General features: G+C 49.8%; 1 protein-coding gene across 3 annotated transcripts; it reads right to left on the minus strand.

Moving 5' to 3' along the window:
* Positions 1-2,220: 2,220 nt before the first annotated feature.
* TTF1 (transcription termination factor 1) lies at positions 2,221-25,990 on the minus strand. 3 transcript variants are annotated; one of them, XM_026514243.4, is made up of 11 exons: positions 25,929-25,990; positions 21,616-22,646; positions 20,062-20,288; positions 18,606-18,791; positions 17,387-17,465; positions 14,002-14,132; positions 11,708-11,942; positions 9,663-9,752; positions 8,474-8,539; positions 5,155-5,240; positions 2,221-4,247 (listed from the first exon to the last, which is right to left on the minus strand). In XM_026514243.4, exons 2-11 carry the CDS (start codon positions 22,626-22,628, stop codon positions 4,066-4,068), a joined length of 2,295 nt encoding a protein of 764 aa, XP_026370028.3. In that variant the 5' UTR covers positions 22,629-22,646; positions 25,929-25,990; the 3' UTR covers positions 2,221-4,065. The 3 variants fall into 3 exon arrangements, 2 of the variants coding, with proteins under 2 accessions (XP_026370028.3, XP_057169791.1); XM_057313808.1 differs by lacking the exons at positions 2,221-4,247; positions 5,155-5,240 and adding an exon at positions 7,172-8,360; XR_003320422.4 differs by lacking the exons at positions 2,221-4,247; positions 5,155-5,240 and having other exon boundaries at positions 11,715-11,942.
* Between the last annotated feature and the right edge of the window lie 1,124 nt (positions 25,991-27,114).

The following is a 27,114-nucleotide window of genomic DNA, read 5'->3' on the forward strand; positions in this document are numbered from 1 at the left end:
ACTTGTACGAATACGTACATATGATGTATATATTTAAAGATGGGTGATTTGGGAGCATGTTTATGGGGATGACGATCCAGAACAGGAGAGAATGACAAGTTAGGAGAGGGATCAGCAAACAATCAAAATCTCTGAGACAGTGTAAGGGGCAGACCGCGGGGCCCAGGCGCGGGGCACGGCTTCCCGCAGGAGGAACGAGTGTAGACGAGGCAGGATCACCTGGTTGGTGGGGGGAAGAGGGAGCTGACATCCGCTGCCTTCAACTTGCTCAGCGGATCATGGAAAGGGCAGAAGAGGGGCGTGGGAAGGTTGAAGGCATAATGGCTGATGCGGGGGAAGAACAGCAAATGTTATCAGAGAATCAAAGTAGATCGTCTGGTGACAGTGTCTGTTTGAGGTTGACAGTCATTAAAGTGAAACCAGCCAGCTGTTGTGGGTTTTTTTTCCCCCAAAGATTTTATTTAGTAGAGAAAGAGAGAGGGCAGAGGCAGAGGGAGAAGCAGGCTTCCAGCCGAGCAGGGAGCCCAACATGGGGCTGGATCCCAGGACCCTGGGAACATGACGTGAGCCAACGGCAGACACTTCACCGACTGAGCCCCCCAGGCGCCCACCTGTGTGGTCTTCTTCCAGAAATAGTCAGCTCTTCGGTGCAGGGAGGAGGCAGATGGAAGGGCTCACCCAGGGTTGGTGTCTTGAACAGGGAAGTGCCACCAAGGGAGAGGATGCAGAGCAGAGGGTGACTGCTTGGTCAGGCTGTGAGCCCGCTGGTGGATGCATGCACTGTTCCAGGAGGTCAGAGAATAAGGACTGGCGTGCATTTCAGGAGATGAACCGGCCATGGTGTTCAGCAAGCTCTCGATGGCTTGCCTGCAAGTCCGCTCGGTCCCTCTGGCGACTTCAGCTCCTAGCAGTGCCTGACTCAGGGCGCGTGGTCAACACTTGTGGAACTGCCAGTAGCCTGGGGGAGAATCGAGATCCTGGTCTGATGGTGACACTCATGTTCTCCGTCCTCTGTGCTGCGCTCTTGGACCTCTTTGTTGGGGAATGAGGTCCACGAATGAAGTGAAGCCACGGAACAGTGTGACTGCTGAAAAGTGCGAATGACCAGAACTGGGACGGGAACTCGAACCAGGCACGGGCAAGACTGTCCAGAACAATCCTATCTGTTCCTCTGCCTTGTTGCTTGTGAGACAGCTGAGCTTTCTCTCTCTGGGTCTGCTCTTGCTCCTCCACGTCCCCCCAGGTACAGACCCTACACACCTCTCCCTCTCGTCAGACTAAATCGGGGCTGTCCGCTTCACGGCTCGGTCCTCTGCTTCGCGGAGCTGAGGCCGCCTCTCTCGCAAGCCTGCCGCTTCTCTCTGCCTGTCCTCCTCGGACGTGAGCCAACTCACGGTTTCCCCGCACCATCTTCTCTTCTCCGGACCTGCATTTGACATACACAGTCTACTACCCTACCCTTCTTTTCCTTCCATATTCCTGGACCCTTATATGTAAAAACAGTGTTTGTTTGGCAAAGGCTAACATTTGTACAGTTTTTTTTTTTTTTTTTTTTTTTTTTGCAGGGAGAGGCATGGAGACACCGATGAGAAAAAGTTACAAAAATAGAACTTTTACAAAAAGTATGCAAGTTTATTGGGCACGATAGACAGCACAGAAATTGCCCACTGTCAACACCCATCTGGGTCACTTCCTGAGTCCTCCTCACCTCCTCTGCTAAGGGGACCCTGATTTTCCCACTGGGGTATTTACCCTCTCAGCCACGCCAGGAATCCCAGCTCGAGGTGAGCCCAGACTGGCCGAACACAGGCCTGTCTTCCTGGCTCCAGGAATGGTTCAGAGCTGGGCACAGGCTCCAATTTGGGCACTTGGAGCAAAACCCAGGCCTTAAGCAAGAGCAATTGGAAGAGACCTTTTCTCCTTCCTCTGAAAGGGGAGCAGGTCTGCCGAAGCATGTGACTATGGGAGGGGCCCCCGTGTGTGGACTGAGGATGAAGTGGAGAATGGCAAAGGGGGAGCAGAGAATCTGCCAGAAACCCCATCTCCGGTGACGAGTAGCTGGGTCAGTCCTTACTTAAAATGAGTGCTCCCTCTGGACTTTCAGTCTAGAGTTCCTGGATTCTTTAGGTCCATGTGGGTCCCATTTTCTGGCACTTGCAAATCCAGAATTCTACCCTGTAAATCCACAATCTCACCGCCCCGAGAGAAACACTGTCAACATTTTGGGTTTAAATTCTCCCGTACGTTTTAATGAATCTACGTATACAACATTTCCTTTATTTTCTTACTTTTACAAAATTGAAAATATATACTCTTCTGCAATATTTTAGTTGACAATATTGTTTACCTCTTTTTATGCTGACCCAACCTATCATAATCATTTTTAATTACTGGACAATATCCCATTCTAGGAATATACCATAATTTAACAGATTTCCATTAAGGAACATTTACATTTTTATCTGTTTTTCAAGTTATACATGGGCCATTCTTATACATGAGTTCTTTTATTTCTGAAAAGTGAAACTGCTTTATCTCCGTAAGTGAAACTGCTGGATCATAAAATACGTACATTCTTAAGGCTTTGATGTATTTCACCGGATTGTCCTCCAAAAGGAGCTTTCATTGCCATCAGCATGGGGACGGGTATGCTTGACAGATAGGAGATGACTGAAGATAAAATGCCTGATAAAAAATATTTACTGAGTGTCTCTTACACGTGCCACGCTGGGACAGGTGCTGGGGATATACTGGTGACCAGCCTTCTAGACTTGTCTCTGTATTCGTCCTTCTCCACGTATGGCAGCTTTGGAAGAAAATCTAGCTTTGTGGATGAATTAGCCGACAGCACACACATCATGATGTGAGATAAGAGACATCAGAGAAAACACGCAGGAGACGGTGGAATTTCGTCTTGGCACAGATGGTGACATGGCTGCATGGGACGGTGCTCACCCACACCTTCCATGTTCAGGGGTGGCCAGAAGCCTGGAAAGCTCATTCCCCTCGCCAGCAGGGCTCTGCTGAGGGGCGGCCCAAGGGAGGCACTCGGGAGAGGTTGAAAGGCAGGAGGGAGGCAGCAGTGGGGGGGGGGCGCGGCGCGTCAGCATGAGCCACAGGGCGCTGCAAGCCCCTCCCCTCAGTGACCCAGGGCTCAGGAAGTCAGCCTTCCCATGTGTGCCCTCAACCCTGTTTAACAATTTTGTAACCCAAATCCCTACATTAAATCCTTCCGTTTGAAACACCTAGAGTGGTTTTGCTTTCCTGACTTGACAGAATAGACCGACATGTAAGTTATCCTTGAAATTCCGTGAGGTGTGAGCTGTGCCTCAGACCCACACGGCATCTTTCCATGAAGCTAACGGAGCCAGATTTTCTGGAAGCGCTGGAAGAGACTGCTGGGTGTTCTGTTTTGGATTTTTTTTTTCCAGTTGGAACACCACATGAATTCAGTGACTGGCTCCGAGAACGCATCCTGTATGCAAAATACATACGAACACCTGACTCCCTCCGGAAGATGAGAGCCTCACCCTGAAGCAGGTGTGTGCAAATGGAAGCCAGTGTGCGAGACCAGCAGACCCACACCCCCCTTGCTGATGCTGATCTAGAACTCACATACACATACACCGGGAACACAGAATCACAACGGAAAACAGAAAGCAAACCACAGGCATGTCTTACGAAAACTGTCAGCGTTCCCGTTTTAGGGGAGTGTGCGCGGTGAAATCCACACAGTGAAATGTTCAGGGATGTGACTCCACCCTCTGCCGCGATGAGAGGGACTTGGGATACTGTTGTCCTATAAAAACCGCTAGTTGTGCTTATTTTCAGTGGTTCAGCGGTAGCAAATCGACTCTGACGCGCTCTTTCTTTGCGCGCAGACACACTGGCGTCTGAACGTGGCACTCACTCTGGGAGGGTCCACGGTGCGAAGAATCGCAGTCGCCCCCTTCCCGTGGCCGTGGCCCCTTCTCCACTACACATCAGGACTGAAAGCAGCTTCCCTGCCCCAGGCACAGGAATACGACCAAACCGGGAGAGGCGGGCAAGCCACAGCGCCATCCCCTAACTCTTCTCCTCCCCGTCTTCTCCCTCACTGTCGTCGTCACGATAAAAGATGTCTCTGAACAGGAAGACCTGCCTGGGTGCGGCGGGACTCTGGATTTCGGTCCCCGTTTTCTCCATCTTCTTCTCTAACTTTTCCTTAAGCAGAGGCAGGGTGGTCTCGTAAAGGTAGTCTATAATCTCTAAAGAAAAGAAACGAGATTTTGACATTATTTGTCCAAGCCTCCTTCGCAAGGTCAAAGGGTAGAGGGCACGGATGCGGGTGGCCCGCTGCTGGTGCCGTTACTGTGTGCGTGGTCCTGTTCTAACTGGTTTTCTTACAGTCACTCCGCCAGTCCCCTCAAAATCCTAGGAGGCACGCACTACTGTCAGCCCATTCTTCAAACGAGGAAACCGAGGCAGGGAGACGTTACGAATCACGGCCAAGGTCACAGAATTTGTAGGGACAAAAGCAGCCAGGATTCAAAGCCAGGTAGTGCCACCTGCTGAGTGCCCAAAGTAGTCCTCACACACCCCAGGGCAGAGCCACCACCCGAACCCGTGTTCCCGAACGCTGCTGCTGGGCAGGCCGCTTGAGGCTCTCCCGTGAGCCTGTTAGAGAAAATCTAGCCTTAGGACGCAGCCTGGAGGTTAGGATTCGGTAAGTATGGGACGAGGCCCCGTATGTATGTGTTTGACAAGTTCCCCAGAGGACTCTGACGATCTAAGTTTGGGGACACCGAAACCACCCACAGAAGGCTGTAGAGAAGCCACCAGGCATCTCAGGTTTATTCTGGAACCGTGTGCGTGCATGCGTGTGGCGTGGTGTGTGCGTGTCAGCACGTGTGCACACAACGGCGATCCAGGAGCACTCAGTTATTTCCCGAGCGCTGGCCACGCACCGAACACCCTGCTGACCACGACTCATCTATTATCTCGTTGAGAGCTTCAGCAAGTCCTGTCAGGTGGGGACGAGCATGGACACTTTCTCCCTTTTACCACCGAAGCAGCCGAGACTCCCAGAAGTTGAGTCACGTGCCCAGGGTCCTACCCCCAGCATGAGGCATCACCTGCTGTGTTCTTAACTATGTAAACATTAGAAATACTGACCTGGGAAAGTCTTCTTCTGCCAAAAGGGAACACAGGTAGCTTTCAGCTTATAAAATTTAGTTTGAACGTAAGACGGAGGAACATCACTTTAGAAAGGAAAAGATAAAAAAAAGTTACATTCCGTTTAAAAACCGGTCACGTCACTATTGTGTACGAAGTACGCGGATTCAGGGGACTCTACAGACTTCAGTGACTTCCTTAATTCTGAACAGGAAACCATCACGTCCACAAACGTGTGACAAAAATAAGACACATACGAAAAAGGTGTTGTTCATTTGGGTAAAAAGAACACACACAAAAGAAAGCAAGCGAAAACAAGACAGGTCCTGCCTAAATTATGAAACTGACATAGGCTGACGCTCACCTTGCACTTGGCCCCACCCAAGAGCTTCCCGTCCAGCCACAGACAAGCCACACAGCTGCTCTACGAAGAGCGACTACTCGCGTCTCGTTCCGGAGACGGGGAAACTGAGGCGCAGAGAAGCGGCCCAAGAGCTTATGGCTCACAAGGGGTAGCGCTCAGACTTCAACCGGGTGGTCCGACCCCAAATCCTACACTCTTCACCATTACACTTGGAATAAACGCGTATTTGTCACAATCCAAAGGCAGACGTCCTCTGATTTTTTATTTTGCAAAGCTGAAAAAAGTAGATGCTTACGATGTTTTCGTGATTTTCAAATCACCAAACATACTTTCAAATACATTTTCAATTCACAGTAAGCAGGACGGAAACAACCAAATCTTATTGTGTTTTTTTTAAGTGAAATTCACTTCCTGGCTACTTTTTCTTAGACTATAAAATCATGACTTCTTTGCTTCAATAGTTAACCTAGTAGTTAAAACAGTCAGTGTGACTACGTTTACTCTTACTGAGTTCTTCCTCACGGCAACCACTAGCTGGGCACGCGCTGTGTCCCCGCACTGGGCTACGTGTCCTCCACGCGCCATCTCCTTGGTCCTCGTTACCGTCCTATTAAACCATTTTGTAGATGAAGGAACCGAGGCTCAGACACAAGTTCGGGAACAACGTGCCCAAGGATGGCTAAATAATGAGTACCAGGAGTCCACGCCAGGTCGGGCCGACCGCCAAGGCCAAGTTCTAAGGCCCCCACACCTTCTCTCTCCCCGCAGCGCCGTGCGCCCCATGGGGCACGCCGCAGACCCAAGCTTGGAGAAGTCACAATAATGGATCTGGACATTTTCAAACCAAGTAGGCATTACAACTCATTAGGCGGACACACTTTCTTTACATCCTGCCTAAATAATTCACAAGGGAGGCTTTAAGACACCGAAGAGACTGAACTTTAAAATTTATCATTTTTCACTGTTTTAATTATTAAAACTTGACCACGTATTATTTCAAACAGTATTTGACTAGATGCCATCATCTCTGTTTTATGAGATTTATTAACCTTAAGTGAAACAGCCTCTTCTTAAATATATAATTTTACTTAAAGCCATTAAAAGCCCATTTTAATTTAAGAACCTGTGATCTGAAGCAACATCACAAAATACACAAAAACTTATTGGAAAAATCCAATTTTTCAAAAAGTGGTATGCTGTTACAAAGGGAGGGCTTCGTAGCCATGGCTGCCTCTCGAGAAGGGAGTTAGTGGGTCCAGAGCAAGATCCCCTCTTTCAAAGCGCCTGCCACCCTCACCTCGCAGGGACCCACAATTCTGAGCAGTGGGTGCCCCACCTCTCACTCAGGTCAACTGGAAAAGGGAAGGGTCTGGAACCATGAGCATGTCTGGGTCAGGACAAACTTCCCATTCTCCAAGTTACAAAACCAAACTGATTGCTCTTTGTTCTTCGTCCATGATCCCGAGGTGCAAGTAACCACCAGAACTAGTTTAAACCCTTCCTCATGCATCAAGGACAGCGTCACACTTCTGAAAGTCAGCCAGGCTGCAGCTGCCCTGCCCCACTGTCCACCCTTCCAAAACTAAAGGCCAAACAACCCGTAACACCCCTGCTTCTGACAGCCCCCCAATCCCCGCACCCCACAGCCCTCAGTGATCTGCTCTGCTTACAGGGACTGTGCTTTGCGAGCAATAAATTCACCTACCGAGAGCCATGGCCTCGGCCTTCGGTGGCAGGGAGGGATCCAGAATGTAAGGACGCTGTACAACAAGGGCTCTCGGCAAAGGCAGAAGGAGGGAGGCAAGTTCAGCCTCACCCCGCAGATGAGAGATGCAAATGACCCCGCAGTGAAAGTACCGAGGGAAGCTTGAAGAGGAACAGGATCTTTACGTGCTCTCCAAATATCTCCCACGGCCCCTTCTTAACCCCAAGAGAATGACTGGTACTTCCTGCAGCGGGGGACGCGGCACATGCCACCCAAGGATCAAAATCAGAATCAAGGGCCTCACGATGCAGCGTCACCCACGTCACATCCCTGCCTAAAGTACAAGACCCGAACGCGGGGAGGCACCAGGCAAATCCCGACAGAGGCCCGTTCTCCAAACAACCGGCCTGGGCCTGCCCACGTTTTCAACGGCATCAGAGACAAAGGCAGAAGAGCTTTACTGACAACGTCACTGAGGAGACAGTTCAGTGTGCGGAGCTGGACTGGATGGTAAATCGGGGGGAAATGCTATCAAGGATGAGACGCCGGGGCGGCTCAGTCGGGGAAGCGTCTGCCTTCGGCTCAGGTCAGGATCCCGGGGTCCTGGGACCGAGTTCCGCATCAGGCTCCCTGCTCAGTGGGGAGCCTGCTTCTCCCTCTCCCTCTGCCCCGCCTGTGCTCTCTCTCTCTCTGACAAATATATAAATACAATCATTTAAAAAAAATGGACATTCCTGGGACATGATGAGCGGGGAAATCCGAACACGAGCTGTGTTCGAGAGCAGAGTGCCGTACCGGCGTCTGATGTCTGGATCTGGTCACGTACTGTGACTCTGCAGGATGCCGTTCTTGTTTACGGCACGCTGCCCACCACTGCCCCTCAGGTGGCTAAGGGAGACCACTTTACTCCCTTGGAAACGGGAGCGGGAGAGGGAGGGCGGATGGTGAGCAAACAGGGCAAACTGGAGAATATGTGATTTGGGGAAAGGAGTATTCGGGGTCTCTACTGGTCGTTCAACTTGTTAGCTCCGGAAGCTCTCAGGAGACTGCACGCACTTCGCTCACCCTTCCTACGTGTCTTCGGTGAGGGTGGGGTGGACAGAGGCTCCGACGGGCCCACAGCACCCGGCGCGGACACTGCAAATACACACACGCACAGGACAGTCTACACTCGAACCCGTCGCATCTCAGTCACTCGTGAGGCCACATCTTCCCTTTTAATCCGCCTCACGCTGAATTCACAGCCTTACCCTATGGCGCTAGCAAGGTCTTCCCAGTCTATCTCGTTGGTGTCCTCCACGTTGACCTCGTACAATCTACGAGAAAAAATAAACACGAAGTTTTCAAGCACGATCAGCACGACGGACGCCTGCTCGCCCTCAGACACGTGAAAAGCTCGGGGCACCAGCATGTTCATCCCCGTCCCAGCTCCCTCAGGCCCAGCGGGGTTGGCATGCCAGCCCCAGGTCAGCCCAAGGTCACTCAGTGAGCTGAGTGAGGCCTGACAAGAAAAGCCATCCCTCCTCCTTCTGGGCCCTTTGCATCTCCCACCAAACCGTGATGCTTTCCCACAGTCAACAGCGACGCAGACACACAGTAACGGTGCGTGAGCTCAGCAGCACTCGGTACGTGGGACAGAGCTGTGTTTAGACCCTCACGCCTACTGAGGTCGGGGGCGTACCTCCGGTCTACAGAAGAGGAAACGGCGCCGAGGGCCCGAGTCACTGGCTCGAGCTTTCATGACTAATGGGGGCTGCCAACACCGAGCCCAGGCCTGCTGGACAAGACGGCCGCCCCCGTCTGCTAGTGTGTGTTGTGCGTCTGGGGGAAGACAGCTGGAGGCACCACGAGCCAGGCCCAGCGTGCGGAACTTCAAGCAGGGCTCAGGACAGCGAGCGGGAAGACGAAGCCGACAGGGTGGCCAGAATCCCAGGTTTCCTCTGCTTTTTGCTGTGACTCATTCGACACAAGCCCAGCCCGCAAGCCTCGCAGGCTTTGTCAAACAGGCCCGTGCCCCCCTGCCCTCAGCCGGGGGAGGACTCTCCGTGGACCAGGAACCAAAGACAACACCAAAGAGCAGGCAACAGCGACGCCAAAGAAGGCGTGCTGGAGAGCGGCAGGGCTCAGCCTGAACTATTTTCCTCCACTTCCCGTGGACAGAAATCACTTCTACCCACGCACAAACTTTCAAAGACAAAAATCACTCCGTTATTTCATTTCTCCTCCCAGTAACACCAAGTGGCGGGTACTATTATGAAGGTCCTCATTTGAGAGCACACACCAAGGCCTACAGAGGTAGGAAACGCCCCCGGGCCATACGGCTAGGGAGCGCTGAAAGACGGATCCCAGCCTTAGCAACGCCACCGCAGATTCCGATGCTGCGTGGCTACTCTTGGGCCGGAGAGAGACAGAATTCCAACAGCATCGCTATTTCTCTACCTTTCGATGAGGTTGATTTTGGCCCGCAGAGCATTAACTCCGCGGTACACTTCCCGACCATTCGTCATCCTCTTGGTTAGGATTTCCGTCCTGTGTTAAAAGAAACAAACAAATAACGTACTTTAAGACTTTCAGGGGTACAGCGTGCACTGCGATTTCCTGCACTTTTCTCACCTACGTCACTCCTACTGAGAACTAGTTTCTAACTTGTGTGACTCATCTCTGCTAACGTTAACCAGCACGGAGAGTGTGCTGATTTTTTTTTTTTAAGTGGGAAATGATACATAAAGCGATAGAAAGTTGATGGCTATTAAAATTGGATGAGGGATACAAGGAGTTCTAAATTTGTGTGTGCTATGAAATTTCCATAACATGAAGTTACAAAAAGGAGAAGAGAATGAGCCTTTTAGCGGGTGCTAAACAAAACTGTAAACTCTATTTCTGATTGTTTAGAAAAGAGGGACACTGCTGTTGTGACTGTCCCCAGCTGTCAGAACACCAAGGGAGACTTGCTATGATTCCTCTGAGGCCCACAGCTGATGGCTGAAGGGAAGGGTGACCGGAGCTCCTAGTGAGAGCAGCACCCCAGCTAAAAATATTTTTTAGCTACTCATCTCAAATAGCAGTTTGCCACGATCTGATGGACAGATCGCTCGCTGTTACATTCTGGGTGAGGGGGACCCACGACACACAGCTGAGGCTGCCGCTGCTCGTACCAGCAGCCGACTGTGTTCGTTCCAGACGCAGCCTCTGGGGCGCCCGTGGGGTGCGGTCGGGTGGGGCAAGCATCCGACTCCTGGTTTCGGCTCAAGTCGTGATCTCAGGGTCGTGAGACCAAGCTCAGGAAGGAGTCTGCTTTGGACTCTCTCCCACTCTCCCTCTGCCCCCCGCCCCCCCACACTCTCGCTCGCATGCTCTAGCTCTCTCTAATAAATCAATCTCTCTAAAAAAACAAGGTGTATCATCTGCGGTCATTTCAATTGAAGGAAATCTACGTTCAGGTTTTAAGTTTCTTGCTTTTCTCTTCAAGTTAAAAAGCAGCCTCTCTTACACGTTATCCTAATTCTACTGGTCCGGAAGCATGGCCGCCCTGCAGCGTCTCCCTTTTTACACACTGATCTATCATCCTCCAACTGATGCTTGAAACACACCCCTTCGTTTAGTCTAAACTGCAGAGCTAGAAAGGACTCCGGGTCCTCCATCCCCCAGAACACGATCTGTTCCGTGGAGTGTGTGTCCCTGCGCGTCGTCTTCTACGAAAATAAACCGGTAATTCTACAGCAGAATTCTACAGCAACAATAAATGGTGCAATTCAGGAGTCTGCTTTCAATACCAAATATACCCACCCTAGAGCTCACTCTTACTTGACACTGACCATGACCGCACTCCCTTTGCGCACGAGGTGTGGGTCATGCGCTGCAGGACCACGGCTCCAAGGGGTCCTGCAGCAGCTAGCACCCAGCGCAGAGACCCTCCAGGGCTTGGAAAAGCCACATCAGGCAAGATCAGGCCTGAAAATGCTGCTGTGTGACTAGCGTGTCTCAAGTTCTATGGTGAGCACGGCCTCCTCGCGTTAGGGGGGACAGAGGGGCCCTCGGACAAGCCGGGCTCGTGGCAAGCTCGTGCACGTCACTGTGCTTGTCATCTCTCTCCCCGACGGGAGTTCTGTGTGGGTGCGTTTTATGCTGCAAAGAGAGAACTGTCTTGTTTTACCAAAGACTTAGCAAGGGACAGAGGGAAGAAACCAAAAGTCAGTGGAAAAACCAAATCAATACTTGGTATTAAAGAGGTTCAAGTTCCTTTGGAGGAAAGCACAGGATGAATCAGGGTCACTTAGGTGCTACCTGCGATCGGATGTCGATACTGAAGTGGTTGGAACGTCTGGCCAGAGATGATCACTCTTGACACGGAAGGCTGTGCACACGGTGCTTACACAGGTCCCCTTACTGACCCCACTCACCTACCCACTCCGGCCGTGTGCGTGGTGCGGGGAGGGGGAGGGAAGTATCTTGTTGAAGTGTGTAGAAGAAACCTTAAAACTTACCACTTACTTTTACACTGCATCCAATTTCTGGTTTCTACTTTGGCTTCGACTTCTACCCAAGATATGCCCTTGTAGAGTTTCTCCCTAACAATAGACAAGCAGCCTTCAGGGTTTTCTTGGAGTTTAGAATCCACCTCTTTTAACTCGTGGGGAGACATTTTCTTTAGAATCACTTCTTCGACGGCCTTGATAAGTTTCTGGGTTTCCGTCTTACTCCAAGCACCATGATTTCTTGCTATAGACACAAAAGGAATGATCTCAGAGTTGCTTACCTGTTTGTTTTCAAGGACAATATTAAAAACAAAACGACAATGATGGATACACGTCACTACACACTTGTCCAGACCCACAGCACATACACCACCGAGGGTGAGCCCTAACTTCACTGAACTATGGACCCCGGAAGATGACGATGTGCCAGTGTAGGGCCACGGACTGTAACAAAGGCCCCACTCTGGGGCGAGGCGGGGCGGGGGGGGTGGGGGAGATGTTGATAATGGCAGAGACTGTGAGCGTGTGGGGGCAGGGTGCCTATGGGAAATCTCTGTACCTCCCTTTCAATTTTATTGTGAACCCAAATCCGCTCTAAAAAATAAAGTCTTAAGGGGCGCCTGGGTGGCTCAGTTGGTTAAGCGTCTGACTCATGATTTTGGCTCAGGTCATGATCTCAGGATCAAGAGATCCAGTCCTACGTCGGGCTCTGCGCTGAGCGTGGCATCTGCCTGAGATTCTCTCTCTCCCTCTCCCTCTGCTCCTCCCCCTACATTTGTCCATGCACTCTCTCTCTTTCTCTCTAAAAAAATAAACCCTTAAAAGAGAAAAAGAAAAAATAAACCAGAAGACAGAGGGCAACACCTTGATTACGCAGACCTACAACCATCAAACACAGCTACGTGCAAATTAAAACGGAACCACTTCTTCTTAAGAACCAATGCCAGGGGCCCCTGGGTGGCTCAGGTGGTTAAGAATCCGCTCTTGGATTTGGCTCAGGTCCTGATCTCATGGCTCTCGGGATCGAGCCCTACATCGGGCTCCGCAGTCAGCGGTAGTTTGCTTGGATAGTCTCTCCCCCTGTCCGCCACCCCCCCGCCCCGGCTCGTGCTTGCACATCCACTCTCTCTCAAATAAAGAAATCTTAAAAAACAAAAAAAGAAGAAGAACCAACGCCAGACAAGTCCCTTCTTAAAGCAATGTTATGTTTTGTAACTTCAAAATGTTGTTGTTCTTGCTTCTGAGAGTAATGTCTCCTGTGTGAAACTGGAGTTCTCAAACATTTAATGGGGACAAAATAACTGAACGACTTCACGTTGCGGCCGTAACTCTCCCCAGGAACTCCCACTGTGGCACTGAGCTGCAATGGGACCTCTGGCCATGATGACAAAGGCACCTGAACCTCAAGCTGGCCTCCGAAGAGGGCATCAAACCATCTGGGGGTCACTGTCCTCGTCTAGAGGGTCACGGTCAGGCTAAGGAAGAGGCCTCAAACCGGGAACCTACAAATATCTTTGGTTTGGCCCATAGAGTGGTGTCGTTACTTTTTCTCAACAATTTAGATGAATATTTAAAACTCAGAGAGTTCCAGAGGAACAAAAAATATCTAGATTACACACACACACACCCCCCCCCCCAAATATAGACTTTTGCTTTACTTGTTGGAAACTGGAAGAACTGGCCACACTGAGTCCTTGCAAGGCGCCAGTGGCTGGATGTGGGAGCACAAAAGGCTTGGCTCCCAGTCACGCCAGGGCCACGGACGCCTGCTGCTCTGCCCCACGCGCTGCTCTGTCACGTGACCTAGCACATCGCCTCTGTGCTGACAGTAACATTGCCTGCGAGCTGTCTTCTTGAAGCAACTGGGGATTCTATAATGCAAAGAATATACCCAAGAAAATCTTCCTTCTTAGGAAAAAGGAGAAAAAGACACAGGAGGTTTTAGAAAAGTTCCCGCCTAACGGGCTGATTGAACTGCACCCCGGCTCTCCGCAGCCTCTGCTGCCCTCTGGTGGGGGGGAACCTCCTCCACCCAGGCTCTGCTCCCCACCTGCTTTCTAGGGTATGGGTCAGGCTGGTTGAGAGCTGCGCTGAAAGCGAAAGACCTCAGATGTGGCCGAAATTGGTCTTGTGAATGAAGGCCATGTGGTTTCAGAAACACGCAGGAGGAAATGCAATGAATCAGTACAGAGAATGGCTTAAAATGTGACAGCTCTCTCGGAAGACGGGTCGGCAAGGAGGCCTGCAGCGGGGGGCAGGGGGCTCATCCGCTCACCCAGGGGGCACCAGAGACCACCACTTACGACTGCTGATCTGGGAGAACTTCAGGGCAACGGAAAGGCTGCTTCGAGCCACCATCTCGCCGATCTTTTTCCAGTCGTTTCCATGCAGGGAATGGTATATCTTTAACTTCTCTGTGTCTCCTTTGCTATACCTGAAAGGGAAAACGTGTTACAATTCTCAATTAAACACAAGATTAAAAACTGTACTTTCATTGCAGTTCACCGTGGTCCTGGGAAAAGCTGCCGGGCAGGCTGCTCCCATCACTTCCTGTCCTGGCGTCTAAGCTGTGGTCATCCTATGAATCAGTCACTGCAGTCCCAGGCCAGGGGCCAGAGCAAATCACGTTATTCCCCATCCAAACCCCAAAAGGCTTTGTGCTGCAAGCACAAAACACCCAACTCCTCCACGTGCCTACAGAGCCCGGTGCTCCCTACAGCTCAGCCCCACTGGCCTTCTTCTAGGCCTCTTTCCCCTCAGAGCCTCCGTGCTGGGGTGGAAATGACCTTCTTCCACCCGCCTGGACGGCTCCTGGAAACCCTGCTGGTGGCCCGTCGTCAGCGAGGCTCCTCCGATACCCGAGCGTCCTGTCCCCTGCTGCTCTCCCCCAGAGAAAGCTCTGCCCCTTTCACTGCACCCCCGCCCCCAGACGGGCAGTTGGGACACCGAGGGGTCCCCTCATTAACCCATCTCTGCCTCTAGACCAGCACCGTCCAACAGTGTAATATGAGCCATACATGTCATCTAAACCTTGTAGTGGTCACGTGAAAATGAATTTTATTTCCTTTGAATGAACTTAATAAAATATTTGACTTAACCCACTATATTAAAAATGCAACCATCTCAACAGGCAATCAGGATCTGAAAGTATTAATATTTTACATTCTTCCCTTCTAACTCCTGCCTGTTCGTCACTATTACGGTGCCTCTCAGCTTGGACTAAGTGTATTTCAAGGGCTCCCCGGCCCCGTGAAGCTGGTGGCCACCGTGATGGACAGCCCGGCTCTGGAGGGGACATCCTACAAAGGCTGGGGCCCTGTTGGTTTCCTACACCATGGTATCCGCAGTGCTTGACAGACGACATTGAAGAAATACGTGACAAATGACTTCACACAAATGTGCAATTATTCAAGGAATGTACGGTGCGTTCACCCCACATAAAAACAAATATACTAAAGAAAAGGACCAAAAAAACCACTATAAGTGGATTTGGAGATTAAACACAAGTGTTCGGGGCGCCTGGGTGGCTCAGTCATTAGGCGTCTGCCTTTGGCTCAGGGCGTGATCCCGGAGCCCTGGGATCGAGCCCCATATCAGGCTCCTCCACTGGGAGCCTGCTTCTTCCTCTCCCACTCCCCCTGCTTGTGTTCCCTCTCTCGCTGGCTGTCTCCTCTCTCTCTGTCAAATAAATAAATAAAATCTTTAAATAAATAAATAAATAAATAAATAAATAAACACAAGTATTCAAGTGAAGGGAAAGCAATCCTAAGGGCATCCTAGAATTCCTTAATACGGGGTAGGGGTATGGTGGTTTCTGTTACCACTAACTCAACACAAGAGAAGCCCCAGTAACGTGGTAACCGTTGCTGATGACCGTGATCCAGAATCACTTCCAACAGTAAGAGCCGAGCATGCTCAGAAAGTCGTCTACGAATGCAGAGAGTGGTAAGTAGAGGCCTGCAATCCTTCACTGCTAAGAATCCTGCTTTCTAGCGGTTTCCTTCTCAAGGCGATCAGGGTCTTTCTGAGATTATGTATTTATCTATAATATTTTATTTATTTGTCAGAGAAAGCGAGTGCACACATGAACAGGGAAAGCAGCAGGCAGAGGGAGAAGCAGGCTCTCCGCCGAGCAAGGAGTCTGACGCGGGACTCGATCCCAGGACCCCGGGATCATGACCTGAGCTGAAGGCAGAAGCTTAACTGACTGAGCCACCAGGCGCCCCACTTTCTGAGATTTAAAACAACTTAGAGGTACCCTGGAAGCTACACAAAGGAGGACATCAGCGAGAAAGTGAGCGCATAAAAACGAGGAAACAGGTGTGCTGAACTCTGAAGTCCCCCAGAGCCTCAAAATTCTTTTGATTTTTGGCTTTCTGTGGTTTTTTTCAGTTAAGAACCCCTTAAGTTAGAAAAAATATCCCAAGGGCAAATGGTTACCACATACAAATCACGTGGTGCAGAAGAATGCAGGAACTTCCTCATTGGAACGACAAACTTGTCTTATTCTCAATCTTTCATTCCCACGCTTCTGGGAGAAAAATGTCATCTCAGCCGCCACCATTCATTTGCCAAAAGCATTCTTTCCAGTCCCCCCTTAACGAGTCATCTTTAGTGAATTTCCTTCGAGTCTGCCCAGATGCCCAACCCCGGGCTTGGGACAAAGTGGAGGGTGCGAATCAGTCTGCGGGCAACCTTTTCCTCTGCGGAGGGTTTATTTCTTTTGGTCAAAAGTTAAGAAAGCAAGGTCCTATCAGTGCTTGGAGGTCAGAGAACACATAGGTGTTGGTTTACGATCACGCAGCTAACCGGAAGGCACCTGGCCCTGTCAGATTTACTCAATCTGCCTCCCAGGGTGAGTCGAGTAGCTGAGCTGCTGGTTGGTCTGGAGCAGAGGGCTCACCCACAGCCGACACCCCATCAACACTGGTTTTAATCTGGAATGTTGGGGACAGAATATAATTGGGTATCGTGCTTGGGGGAAAAGGGACAATGACCATCACCACAGGACACTCCGCATTGTCACTACTGACCCGCTCCTGTGTGACCTCCTGTTAATGCTTTCCCCACCTTCAAATAGTCACTGGAAAGAATTGGGCTGAGCGCTGAAGGGAGCATCGCATTGAAAAGGAACGTCTGACAGGCGCCCAGGTGGCTCAGCTGGTGAAGCGTCTGCCTTCGGCTCGGGACATGATCTCAGTCAGGGTCCTAGGATCGAGCCCCATGGCAGGCTCCCTGTTCAGCTGGGAGTCTGCTTCTCCCTCTCCTCCCCACTTGTGCTCTCTCGCTATCTCTGTCACTACCTGTGTGTCTCTTTCTCAAATAAATAAAAACTTAAAAAAAGAAAAACAAAAGAAAAGGAACGTTTGGGTACATACGGAGCTCACAAATCAGCAGAGAGCGAAGAAAACTTCATGAGTAACGTAAGAGACGCAAAGCACGCTGAGGGCTAAGGAAAGTATAAAGAAAAGCCAAGGATTCAGAAAGGGGAAGATCACAAACGTTCACCCAAGAGGCAGAAACCGAAATGGGCTTTGAAGACGTACGGCTGACAACAGAGACAGTCTACTTTCCCACACAAAACATCTTCTCGGTGTTTTACGTCTCACCTGTCGTGGACGCTCTGTTTTATACTATCAGCAAAGACCAGAGACACTTCTGTCTCAAGCTGCTAAGACTTTTTCTTACCTGCCTTTGTAATTGTTGACATCAAACATCTTCTTTGCTCGATAGTAAACGAGTTTCCAGGGCCGGGCGATGCCCTTTCCTAAAGTCAGAAAAAAGGCAGTCAGAGGGGCCCACAGGGCATGGCCTGAAAGGGAGTCACAACTGCAAAGGGAACCCAGCCTGGCTCCTGTGAACACCACCGCCCTGGACCCTGTGTCAAGGCTGGGATTTCATACATCCCGCACAAGATCCCCAGTTTCCCTGGAGAGCTCTGAAAACGATGCACTTCATACGTCAAGGCTCCAGCTTCCGGTCTACTAAATTCAAGGGAAAGGCCCTTATAAAGCAAAGTAATGTTAACAAAATTTGAATCGAGAGGAAAGGATGCTGTGGTGGGGGACACACGCAAACAGTTCTCTGTCAGATTACCGGAAGAGCTTTCTAAATGAGCAAGCTGGGTGTGCTTCCTCACTCTAAGGATGAAAGAGCCCTTCGACAGGGGCCCCCTAGCCTGTTTCCCCTTGTGCACGCCAGAGAATACCTAAGGAACCATCCTCTTTAAATTCACGGAATTTTTTCAGTCCGATCCCGTGTTGCTTCATGACATGCTCACTTTCCGAGTACGGCTGCAGGAGGAGGGTTCCGGTGACAAAGCTCAGATAAGGCTGTATTTGGACAACTTAGAAGACCCTGGTGCACGTAAGAATGTGTTTTGGTTGGTGCAGTCGGTCGAATGTCCGACTCTTGATTTCAGCTCATGTCATGATCTCAGGGTCGTGAGATCGAGCCCGGCTTTGGGCTCTGTGCTCAGCACAGAGTCTGTTTGAGATTCTCTCTTCCTCTGGCCCTCCCCCTGTGCTCCCTCTCTAATAAACAAACAAACAAACACATAAAATCTTAAAAAAAAAACCAAAAACAACGTGCTTTGTGCAGCATACGCAGAACAACATGATGAAGAATAAATAAACAGAAACCAAAATGATACTTATTACCAAGTAGGAAGGCTAGAAGCCGATCACGGCACTTCTTATAAAATCTGTACACGCACTACACGTGGAAGACAAGAACGCATCCCAAAGCCCCGAAAGTACAGGCTGGCAGTAGGAATCCCAGCAGCCGCAGGGCGCGCATCCACCGCGTGCGCTGAACGGGGCCAGCGCTGTCTGAATGCTTACCGTGGCTTCTCCGTCTAGGGTTGGAAGGCTGTGGATGGTAAAAGAGTAAACAGCTTTGAACTTACCAATGTGCAATCGAAATGCGTATTTTCTTTTTAAGTCAGTGATGGTGGATTTCTCCTCTGGGTATCTGTCCGTGTACAGCAGTTTGTCTGCGTTCTCGATTCCTGTCAGGGACAGAAATTCTTGCACGTTTTTCTCTAACTGCTTGTTCTCCTTTACAGAAAACTTGCCAAATCTAATAGCGACACCTAGGATTTGGGTGGGGAGAAAAAGTACGCATTGTCAACAAGGAAGAAAAGCAAACCTGCCACCTGGTCTTCAACAGTGACAAGACAGTGGCCCGCCAGCTCTCCCCTGCTGGGACCAGCCCCAGCCGTGCCCCTGACCTTAGCTCCCCTGCTGTGCACCCCCCACCCCCCGCTGTGGACCTCACTTCCTCCCAATGTCTTCCCTGGTCACCCCCCTCCAAAGTGACCTTCCCCATTTATCAATCAACTTTTGAAAGTAGTTTTTTATACTAAGAAGGAATATATGTTCATTAAAAATTCAAGCAGTATGGAAATAAACATTTAAAAGAAACCTCCCCTTTAATCTCTTCTGCCTTGCTCCTCCCCCCAAGGCAGGGGTGTGAATTGGCAAGAACTCGACTATTCACATATATTCTCTACGCATACATATGGGGGTGGGGGTAGCAGGGGCGGCTGCTTTACATTCTAGTTCGCCTTGTAACTCAGAGCAACCGAGTTTTATTATGTACTGAGGGTCTTACATACTATGTTTTTCTATTCTCAGACTTACTTAAAGAATATCTTTTATAAAATATATACGCATAAACACTTCTACGGAAAATACACGGGGACCATTCTAGAGATACTGCTCTATAAATTATATTTTTCTTCCTTAATTTGGCTATTTTCTAAAACTAATCTCTTCGCCATGCTTCACTCCCTAAGGCTCCCCCATTTGACTTTTTGCAGGGACCAGAGGTACTGGGCCGCACACAGCCCCTCGGTAAACATCGCTCTTCTGTAGCCACAGCCTTAAATGTGTAGTTTACTTTTCAATTCCATAAGCTTTCTGGGAGGTTCTTATAACATAGGGAAATCAAGAAGGAGACCATGCTGGGTCTCGGGTGAAACCATGGCTACTACAACCGGCTCAGCCTCCACTTAATACCTCGGGGGAAAGAAGCTTCGGCTCATCAAGTTGACAATACCGACTGTTTTCATTTCCCTTTATTTCTGCATCCTCCCCAAGGGCTCGGCCACTTAGCCTCCCTCTCCTCCTTTCCTTCCATGCCTCCCCTACCAGAAGCTAGGCGGAGAAGAGCAAAACCAGGGCCCTACATTTTGCTAATTTTATGGCTCAGACACCAATTCTGGAAGGAGGAGAAGCTGGAAGCGCCTACGGGATGACGCTTCCTGTGAATCTAGAAATCTGCAGCGTTCACGGAACTAAGGTAGCGGCTCGTGAGCGAGACGGGAAAGTTCGATAAATACTGAAGTGCCCCCAGCTCACCCTGCGCTTTGAATTCCTTAAAGCGCCCCAAGTCGTCCCGGTACATCCGCTTGATTGTGGTGGCGGCCCTTTCCCTGATGTCCGGGATGAACTCTTGGAGCTGCCTCACAGCCGAGTCCAAATCCACATCCGAGTCACCCGAATCTCTGGAGTCTTCCGATAAATATTTTGTCTCAGGATCTCTGGCCAATTCCAAATGGCTTTCCTCTTCATTTGTAGGTTCGAACCTGCGGGGGAAATTGGGTTGACTCACGTCACCCAAAGCCTCGGTGGCTTTCCCATTCTCTTCTTAAAACGATCCTCACTTGGCCGAGGGCCGGTGTTCATCCAGGAGGGACGCTGGGGCTGATTCGGTCTGTGAAGAGCGCGTGGCCTCCCTGAGGTAACCTAACATAGGCGTACGTGCAGACGCAGTCTACAAGGGACTCGGGCGGCCGGCAGCCCGATTTCCAGCACGTGTTACTTCTTGTGTCACTACTTCTCAACTTGGCTGGTTTTAGATACTGACTTCCTATGAGCTAAGCCCTCTTCCAACCCACACCCCACCCCGGGATTTCAATTTTGTGACAGTGGCCACCAATTAAATCACCATTCAGGGTCCATGTGGTTACGGTTGCTTCGCTGCACGTGACAATAGCCACATTTTCCCCCTTTGCTTAATCTTCTATGCATCTGTCATTAATTCATCCCTAAACTCTCCACCAGACGTCCGAATCCCCCAACTGTGGTCAATCCTACCAGCTAACCACTCAGGCAGGAAATCAGAAAAAAAAAAAATTGTATTTGTCTGAGCAAAGGGTCAGCTGCTTTCACAGGGCCCACAGCCCAGTACACGTTCAAAACCAGAGCCCTCAATATGCCTGCCGCACAGCAGCATTACCCCTGATGAGACCAGGTGAGTGGGCCCCTCTTATCGATACCCCCTGAAGTGGCATCCTCTCCCAAAGAACTTCTTGGTGAAACTATTTCAGGCCAGGACAACCTAACATTTGTTAAAAAAAAAAAAAAAAAAAAAAAAGCAAGCCATTGAGTAAAAATGGGGAGAAAAATCTGTCCCAAGTCCTAGGAACTGAGATAAAATGGTTTAAAAAACTGCTATATTAAGAAAAAAAAAAGAATGCTGTGTTTATTTTATCAGACAGTTGACTTCCACAATAATTATATAAATAACGACATCTAAATTTTTTTTTATTAGGGAGAACCCGAATTCACGGTTTTTCCTGTTCTGTAGAAATTCTAAGTTATGTAATCCTTTCTTCTAGGTATATGCATATAGACGAAGAAAGATAATTTGGGGGTCTTAAAATGCCCTTTTAAACTTATTCATAGAATCTCAGGGCTGGAATAGTTCTTAGTAAAAATCTGATCTAACTGCCTTACTTAATACATGAAGAAAGGAAGCTTCCTGCCAAGTTACTCGGTCACATGTATGCATGGTTCTGTACATCTGACAGTCCGTCTGATTTCTGACACGCTACCCGCGTGCTGGATTAAGAGGCCACAGGCAGAATTCACGCGGAAGACATACACACAGACACGGCACTGCCACGTTACCTCTGCACCTCTTCCAAACAGGCCTGCGTTTTCTCCTCCTGCGGCCGGGGTTTCGCACTTTCTTCAATCAGGGCACCACTACCTTCCAGTGAATCAGACTGGGTGTCCTCAAAGCTCGCAGCGGGCACAGAAAAGTCACCCTCAGGCCCTACGGGACTTTCAACAGAAGACCTTCGCTTTCTTTTCTTTGACTTCTTCTTCACCCGGCCGGCTTCCCTACTGCCTTCTGCGGTCCCGACCTCGCCGACCCCTTGCCGTCCTTCAGAGTATGCGTTCTCAAGACTCTCAGGCCCCGGCAATGCCTCAAGTTCCTGGTCACGTGCAATTTTCCTCTTTTTTTTCTTAGACTTTTTTTTATCGGCTGATACTGGTTGCTGTGTGATTCCGTCTCCGGGGCCCAGAGAAAGCTGGCCTTTCTGCTCCTGTGCTTCCGACTCGGGCAGGGCGAGGCTTGCACGCGGGCTCTCTTGCTCGGTGCCCCAGGAGCCCGCGTTCCTCCGATGTTTTCTACTCTTCCTCTCCCTGCTTTTATGACGCAGCTCCCCCGACTCGTGTTTATGTGACTTAGGAACTGAATGTGGTTCGTCTGCTTCAGGCTCTTTTGTTGGCGTCTGTTCCTGGCTCACATCAACATACACGACATCGACATTCCTCCTAAAATTCTTCGGTTTGTTCTCGATATTTTCTTTATCCACCAGGACATACACCACACCTGTTTCCTCATCCACCCCCGAAGCCCTGTGTCTTTTCTTTTTATTCTTTTTGGGGACAGAAGTGGCCTTTTCCGTCTCATCACACACTTCTGACTTTTTCAAAGGGGGAGGAAGAAGACGCTGGCAATCCTTTCTTTTTTTCTTACTCTTGGTTACGTGAGACTGCTCGCTGGCCAGGGGGGAGTCTCTGACACTTTCACGGAGGTGCCTTAGTTGTCCTTCCTTATATACTGAGTACTTTTTCTTTTTCTTGTCAAAAACTGGCGTGTGAATTTCCAGGCTGCTCGATTCTCCTTCCATTCTGTTCCTGTGGGGAAACTTGACAACAACGGTTTATTTTGGCAAGGCATTTTAAACATCAACCTCAGGAGAAAAAAAAAAAAAAAAATCACAGAAAAATGAGATTGGGTGACAAATGACAAGGCTGGAGTCATGGTTATAAATTTAGTGTTTCTAAACGCACAGGAGGCTCACTGTAATTTGCTCTCTGGTCCCGCCGCCTTTAAGATACGGTAAAAAAGTTAATGGAGAACAGTGCCCAGCACGATCAGGGCCTTGTCCCCCTCCAGGCTCGTCTTGTACCTCTCCTGTCCACCTCTGTGCTCCAGCCACACAATGCCTTTTTCTGGGTTCCTCAAACATGACACAATCCTTTCCTTGGCTCAAGGTCTTACAGCATACAATTCCCTCTTTCTAGAAGGCTCTCTGCTGCCTTTCCACCCTCTCTCCCTCCTGCCTCCTTTCATCCTTTAGAACTTGGCTTGAGTATCATTTCTTTAGGAAAGCTTTCCCTAACTAAAGTGATACACTATGATACAATGCATATTAAGTTTAAAACACACAATTTTATGTATCTTTTCTGAATAGACAGTCATAAAATTATAGGCATGGGGATTGTAATTAGCAAATGCAGGGATCAGGGATAAGTATAGAGCCAGTTTCTCTTCTGTACATCTTTTATTTCTTTTATTAATTGGGGTAACGAGTACAGGGGTGTTTGTTATATTTTTATTTACACTTATCTGAATGCTTGAAATAGTTCACTTAAAAAGCAAGAGGAAGAAAAAGGGTACAGATTGCTTTCATTTGTTTAAAAACAAGAGACTGGAGGATATAAATGTATAAGTATTTACAAAGGAGGAGAAAGAGGAGAAAGAGAAAGCATTCCCTGGCCCCTTGGGCTCGGTGCGTTCCAAGATGATATACTTTCAGAGCAAACTGTACTTCCCCTTTGTAGCACTGAGCCCAAATTGTACTTTAAAAAATGAACAATTATTTAACTAGCCATTTAATGTCCGTCTCCTCTGCTAAAAAAGTAAACTCCAAGAAAGAAGGCAGTTTGTCAGTCTTGTTGCCCTGTGTACTTCCACCTCAAGAACCCACATTCTGGAATTCCATCAGAGATGTTTCCATGCATTTTTGAGTGACAGGGAGAAAGGCCTCAACAAGCGCTCTAGGTGCCTCCACTGAAGGGGAGATCCTGGGGCTGGGGATCTGGCTTGTGGGCATAAATCCACGTGTTCTTTCATACTCTTCCCTCCAGCCACACAATTCTCAAATCTTCTTCACTACCCACGAGAAGTTAGGGACCCTCCCCCTCCCCCTTATCTTCAGCTTCTCCCTTCTGCAGCAACTCTCCAACAATCTTTAGCCTCTCCTAACTTAAAAAACAAAACAAAACAAAAACAAAAAACAAAGATGCAACCATCCTCTCACCCTGAAGTCCCCTCTAGCTATTCTCCTTCCTCCCCTGCAAAACACAAATTCTTTTTTTTTTTTTAAAGATTTAATTTATTTATTCTACAGAGATAGAGACAGCCAGCGAGAGAGGGAACACAAGCAGGGGGAGTGGGAGAGGAAGAAGCAGGTTCATAGTGGAGGAGCCTGATGTGGGGCTCGATCCCATAATGCAGGGGTCACACCCTGAGCCGAAGGCAGATGCTTAACCGCTGTGCCACCCAGGTGCCCCCCTTTTTTTCTTTTTTTAAAGATTTTGTTTATTTATTCGACAGAGATAGAGACAGCCAGCGAGAGAGGGAACACAAGCAGGTGCAAAGCACAAATTCTTAAGACAGAATGTGCTCTCTCCAATTCCTCACCTTCTACCCACTTCTGAACCCACTACTTTGTAGCTTCCACCCCCCCCTACTCTGCTGAGACTGCTCCAGGAAGAGTGTCTACGACCTCCAAGCCACTAAATTCAAGCATCACTTTGCTGGCCCATCTTTCAGGACTTCTTAATAACAATGAAGAAAGCAAATAATTTCTTTAAATATTCTTTTTCCTTCCTGTCTCCACCCTCCTTCTCTTTCTTTCAATACCTTTTAAGCTTCTCCCTCTGGTCTCTGGAACTCAGCACAACCTTTTAAATATATAGTTGCTGGGGCGCCTGGGTGGCATAGCGGTTAAGCGTCTGCCTTCGGCTCAGGGCGTGATCCCGGCGTTCTGGGATCGAGCCCCACATCAGGCTCCTCCGCTATGAGCCTGCTTCTTCCTCTCCCACTGCCCCTGCTTGTGTTCCCTCTCTCGCTGGCTGTCTCTATCTCTGTTGAATAAATAAATAAATCTTAAAAAAAATATATATATAGTTGCTCCCCACCAAAACTTTTTTTCCTTTAAGACTTATTTATTTAGTTTTAGAGACAGAGAGAGCGAGCATGAGTGGGAGGGGCAGAGGGAGAGAGAATCTCAAGCAGACTCCGTGCTGAACACCGAGCCCAACCCGTGGCTCGATTTCAGGATCCTGAGATCACGACCTGAGCTGAAACCAAGAGTCTGAGGCTAAACTGACTGAGCCACCAAGGCACCCTGCCCCATCAAGACTTTTTTATGGTTTCTTTGTCATTCTTAAGATCAAATCCCAAATCCTTACAGACCTACCATGCCCTTCATGATCTAGTCCGGTCCATGCCTACCTCTCCACTTAACATTTCTCTCTGGGTTTCAGACACTCTGTGTTCAGTTCCTAGAACACACACGTTCTTTTTCATTCTCAAGGACTTTTTCAGAAGCAACTTGTTCTGCTGGTGATGCTCCTTCCTGCGAGTTACCTTTCTCCGCGTTAACTGGTCTAAGTCCGAAAGTCACTTCCTCAAGAAAGCCTCTCTCTAAAAGCCTGCCTGGGTCCCGGCTCCCGGGACGCAGTTGCTCTCTGGCACTCCGCGCCGCTGGGACACGATCGGCCTCCCAAGGGCTGGCATCTTGTCCGTCTGACTCCCAAAGGCTCCCGCGTGCTCGACACATCCGGGCACAAACACCTGTGCCCACCGACTGGGAACACGCCACTTCCCGCCCGGCCGGGATGTGGCCAAGCCTGGTCCCGGGCCTCTCGCCGCTTGTGGGGTGCGGCAGACACCCTGCTCTGCGGCGGGCGCTCCGGGGCCGAGAAAGACCGCACCGGCCGGTGCCCGACTCTCGATCCTCTCCTGACCAAGACCCAAGCCTCGGCTCCCGTGGGCCGGCCGCGGCGCCACCTCCGCCCAGGAGACCTCGGCCAAAGGCGGCCTCTGCGAGGCGAAAACACCACCACCCACCGCTGGACTCCACACGCGTATCAAAAAACCCCAACAACCGAAAAGCCGAAAAGCGCTTTCAACCTACCGCCCAAAGGGCCGCCACCTTTTTTCCAATCCGGAAATGCCGCCGTGGTGGAAACGGAAGTAGCCGTGCGTCGCTTCCGGCTCCGCCTCGGCGTCACGCTGCCATGGCAACACGCCCGCCGCCGCGACTTGACGCAGGCGTAGTAGCCCTTGGGTTTCGTTCCGGGGTCGTCTGGGAGGGGAGTGAGGGTGGGGTAGACAGTGATCCCAAAACTGAGAGAGGGGACAGAAGTCCCCGCCTGGCCTCCTAGCTCGCGCGTGCGCTCCATTTAGTCACGTTTTTGCGGAGCTCTGTTCTAGTCCGGGAGTGAACCAGGCGGTGAGGTCCATGACCTGAGGGCGACATAACACATCAACCAAGATCATGTCAGGTGATCCTGCTAGGAGAAGGAAAAAGAAAAACGGACTGTGCCGGAGAGTGACGGCGGACAGCGAGGGCCACTGTAGATGGAAGGGCAGGCTCTTCGAGGAGTAACATTTGAGCCGAGTTGTAACCGGAGACGGCGAGCAGAAATCTAGATGGAAGATCGTTCAGGCTGGAAGCAAGGGTCAAGGCCCTGCACTTGGTCGCTGCAGGAACTGGAAGCCGGCCAGGGCCGCCGGAGCGGAGTGAATGCAGGGGAGAGTGGTAGACGTTGAAGACAGAGGTGGACAGAGGCCGCTGGGCTAAGCTTACATGAAGCTAGAAAGAGCCTTGTCGTCCAGTCCTCCCATTTCAACAGCTCCCTGAAGAAACTTGGCTTATGATTCAAAGTGAAGTTTTTAAGTGGAGGCAGGTATATAAACCTCTCAAACTTTTAGACTCGTTGAATTGTGAACATAACCATATTGGCAACTAGTTTTTTCACAGAATCCTCTAACAAGTCCGTGTGGGTGTTGTAGGATTATCTTTATTAGGTGTTGAGAGCCGCACCCTCTGAATGAGAAAACTAGGGCTTAACGTAACTTGTCCAAGGGGACTTACGTGGCCCAGGCAGGATTCAAACCTGTGCTCTCACCACTACTTCACTATCCTGCCCCTCCCTGTGGCGTAGGAAACAGGTTGGGGGTCCGAGCCCACCGCCAAGAAAGAATTCTTGAGATGTCTTTGGTGGAAAAAAAAAAGTGGTTTTTATTAAAGCAGAGGACAGGACCTGTGGGCAGAAAGAGCTGCACTGGGGTCATGAGGAGTGGCAGATTATATACTT

This window comes from Ursus arctos, unplaced genomic scaffold (genome assembly GCF_023065955.2).
Source record: "Ursus arctos isolate Adak ecotype North America unplaced genomic scaffold, UrsArc2.0 scaffold_18, whole genome shotgun sequence".
Classification (NCBI taxonomy): Eukaryota; Metazoa; Chordata; class Mammalia; order Carnivora; family Ursidae; genus Ursus; species Ursus arctos.

What these genes read in the sequence shown, in the direction of transcription:
- TTF1 (XM_026514243.4), bottom strand. Translation starts at nt 22,628, where the DNA reads ATGGAAGGAGAATCGAGCAGCCTGGAAATTCACACGCCAGTTTTTGAC. An exon ending in CGCATTTCGATTGCACATTG is followed by an intron (nt 17,466 to 18,605) that starts GTAAGTTCAAAG and finishes TTCTGACTTTAG; the next exon opens with GAAAGGGCATCGCCCGGCCC. An exon ending in AAAATCAACCTCATCGAAAG is followed by an intron (nt 8,540 to 9,662) that starts GTAGAGAAATAG and finishes TTTTTCTCGTAG; the next exon opens with ATTGTACGAGGTCAACGTGG.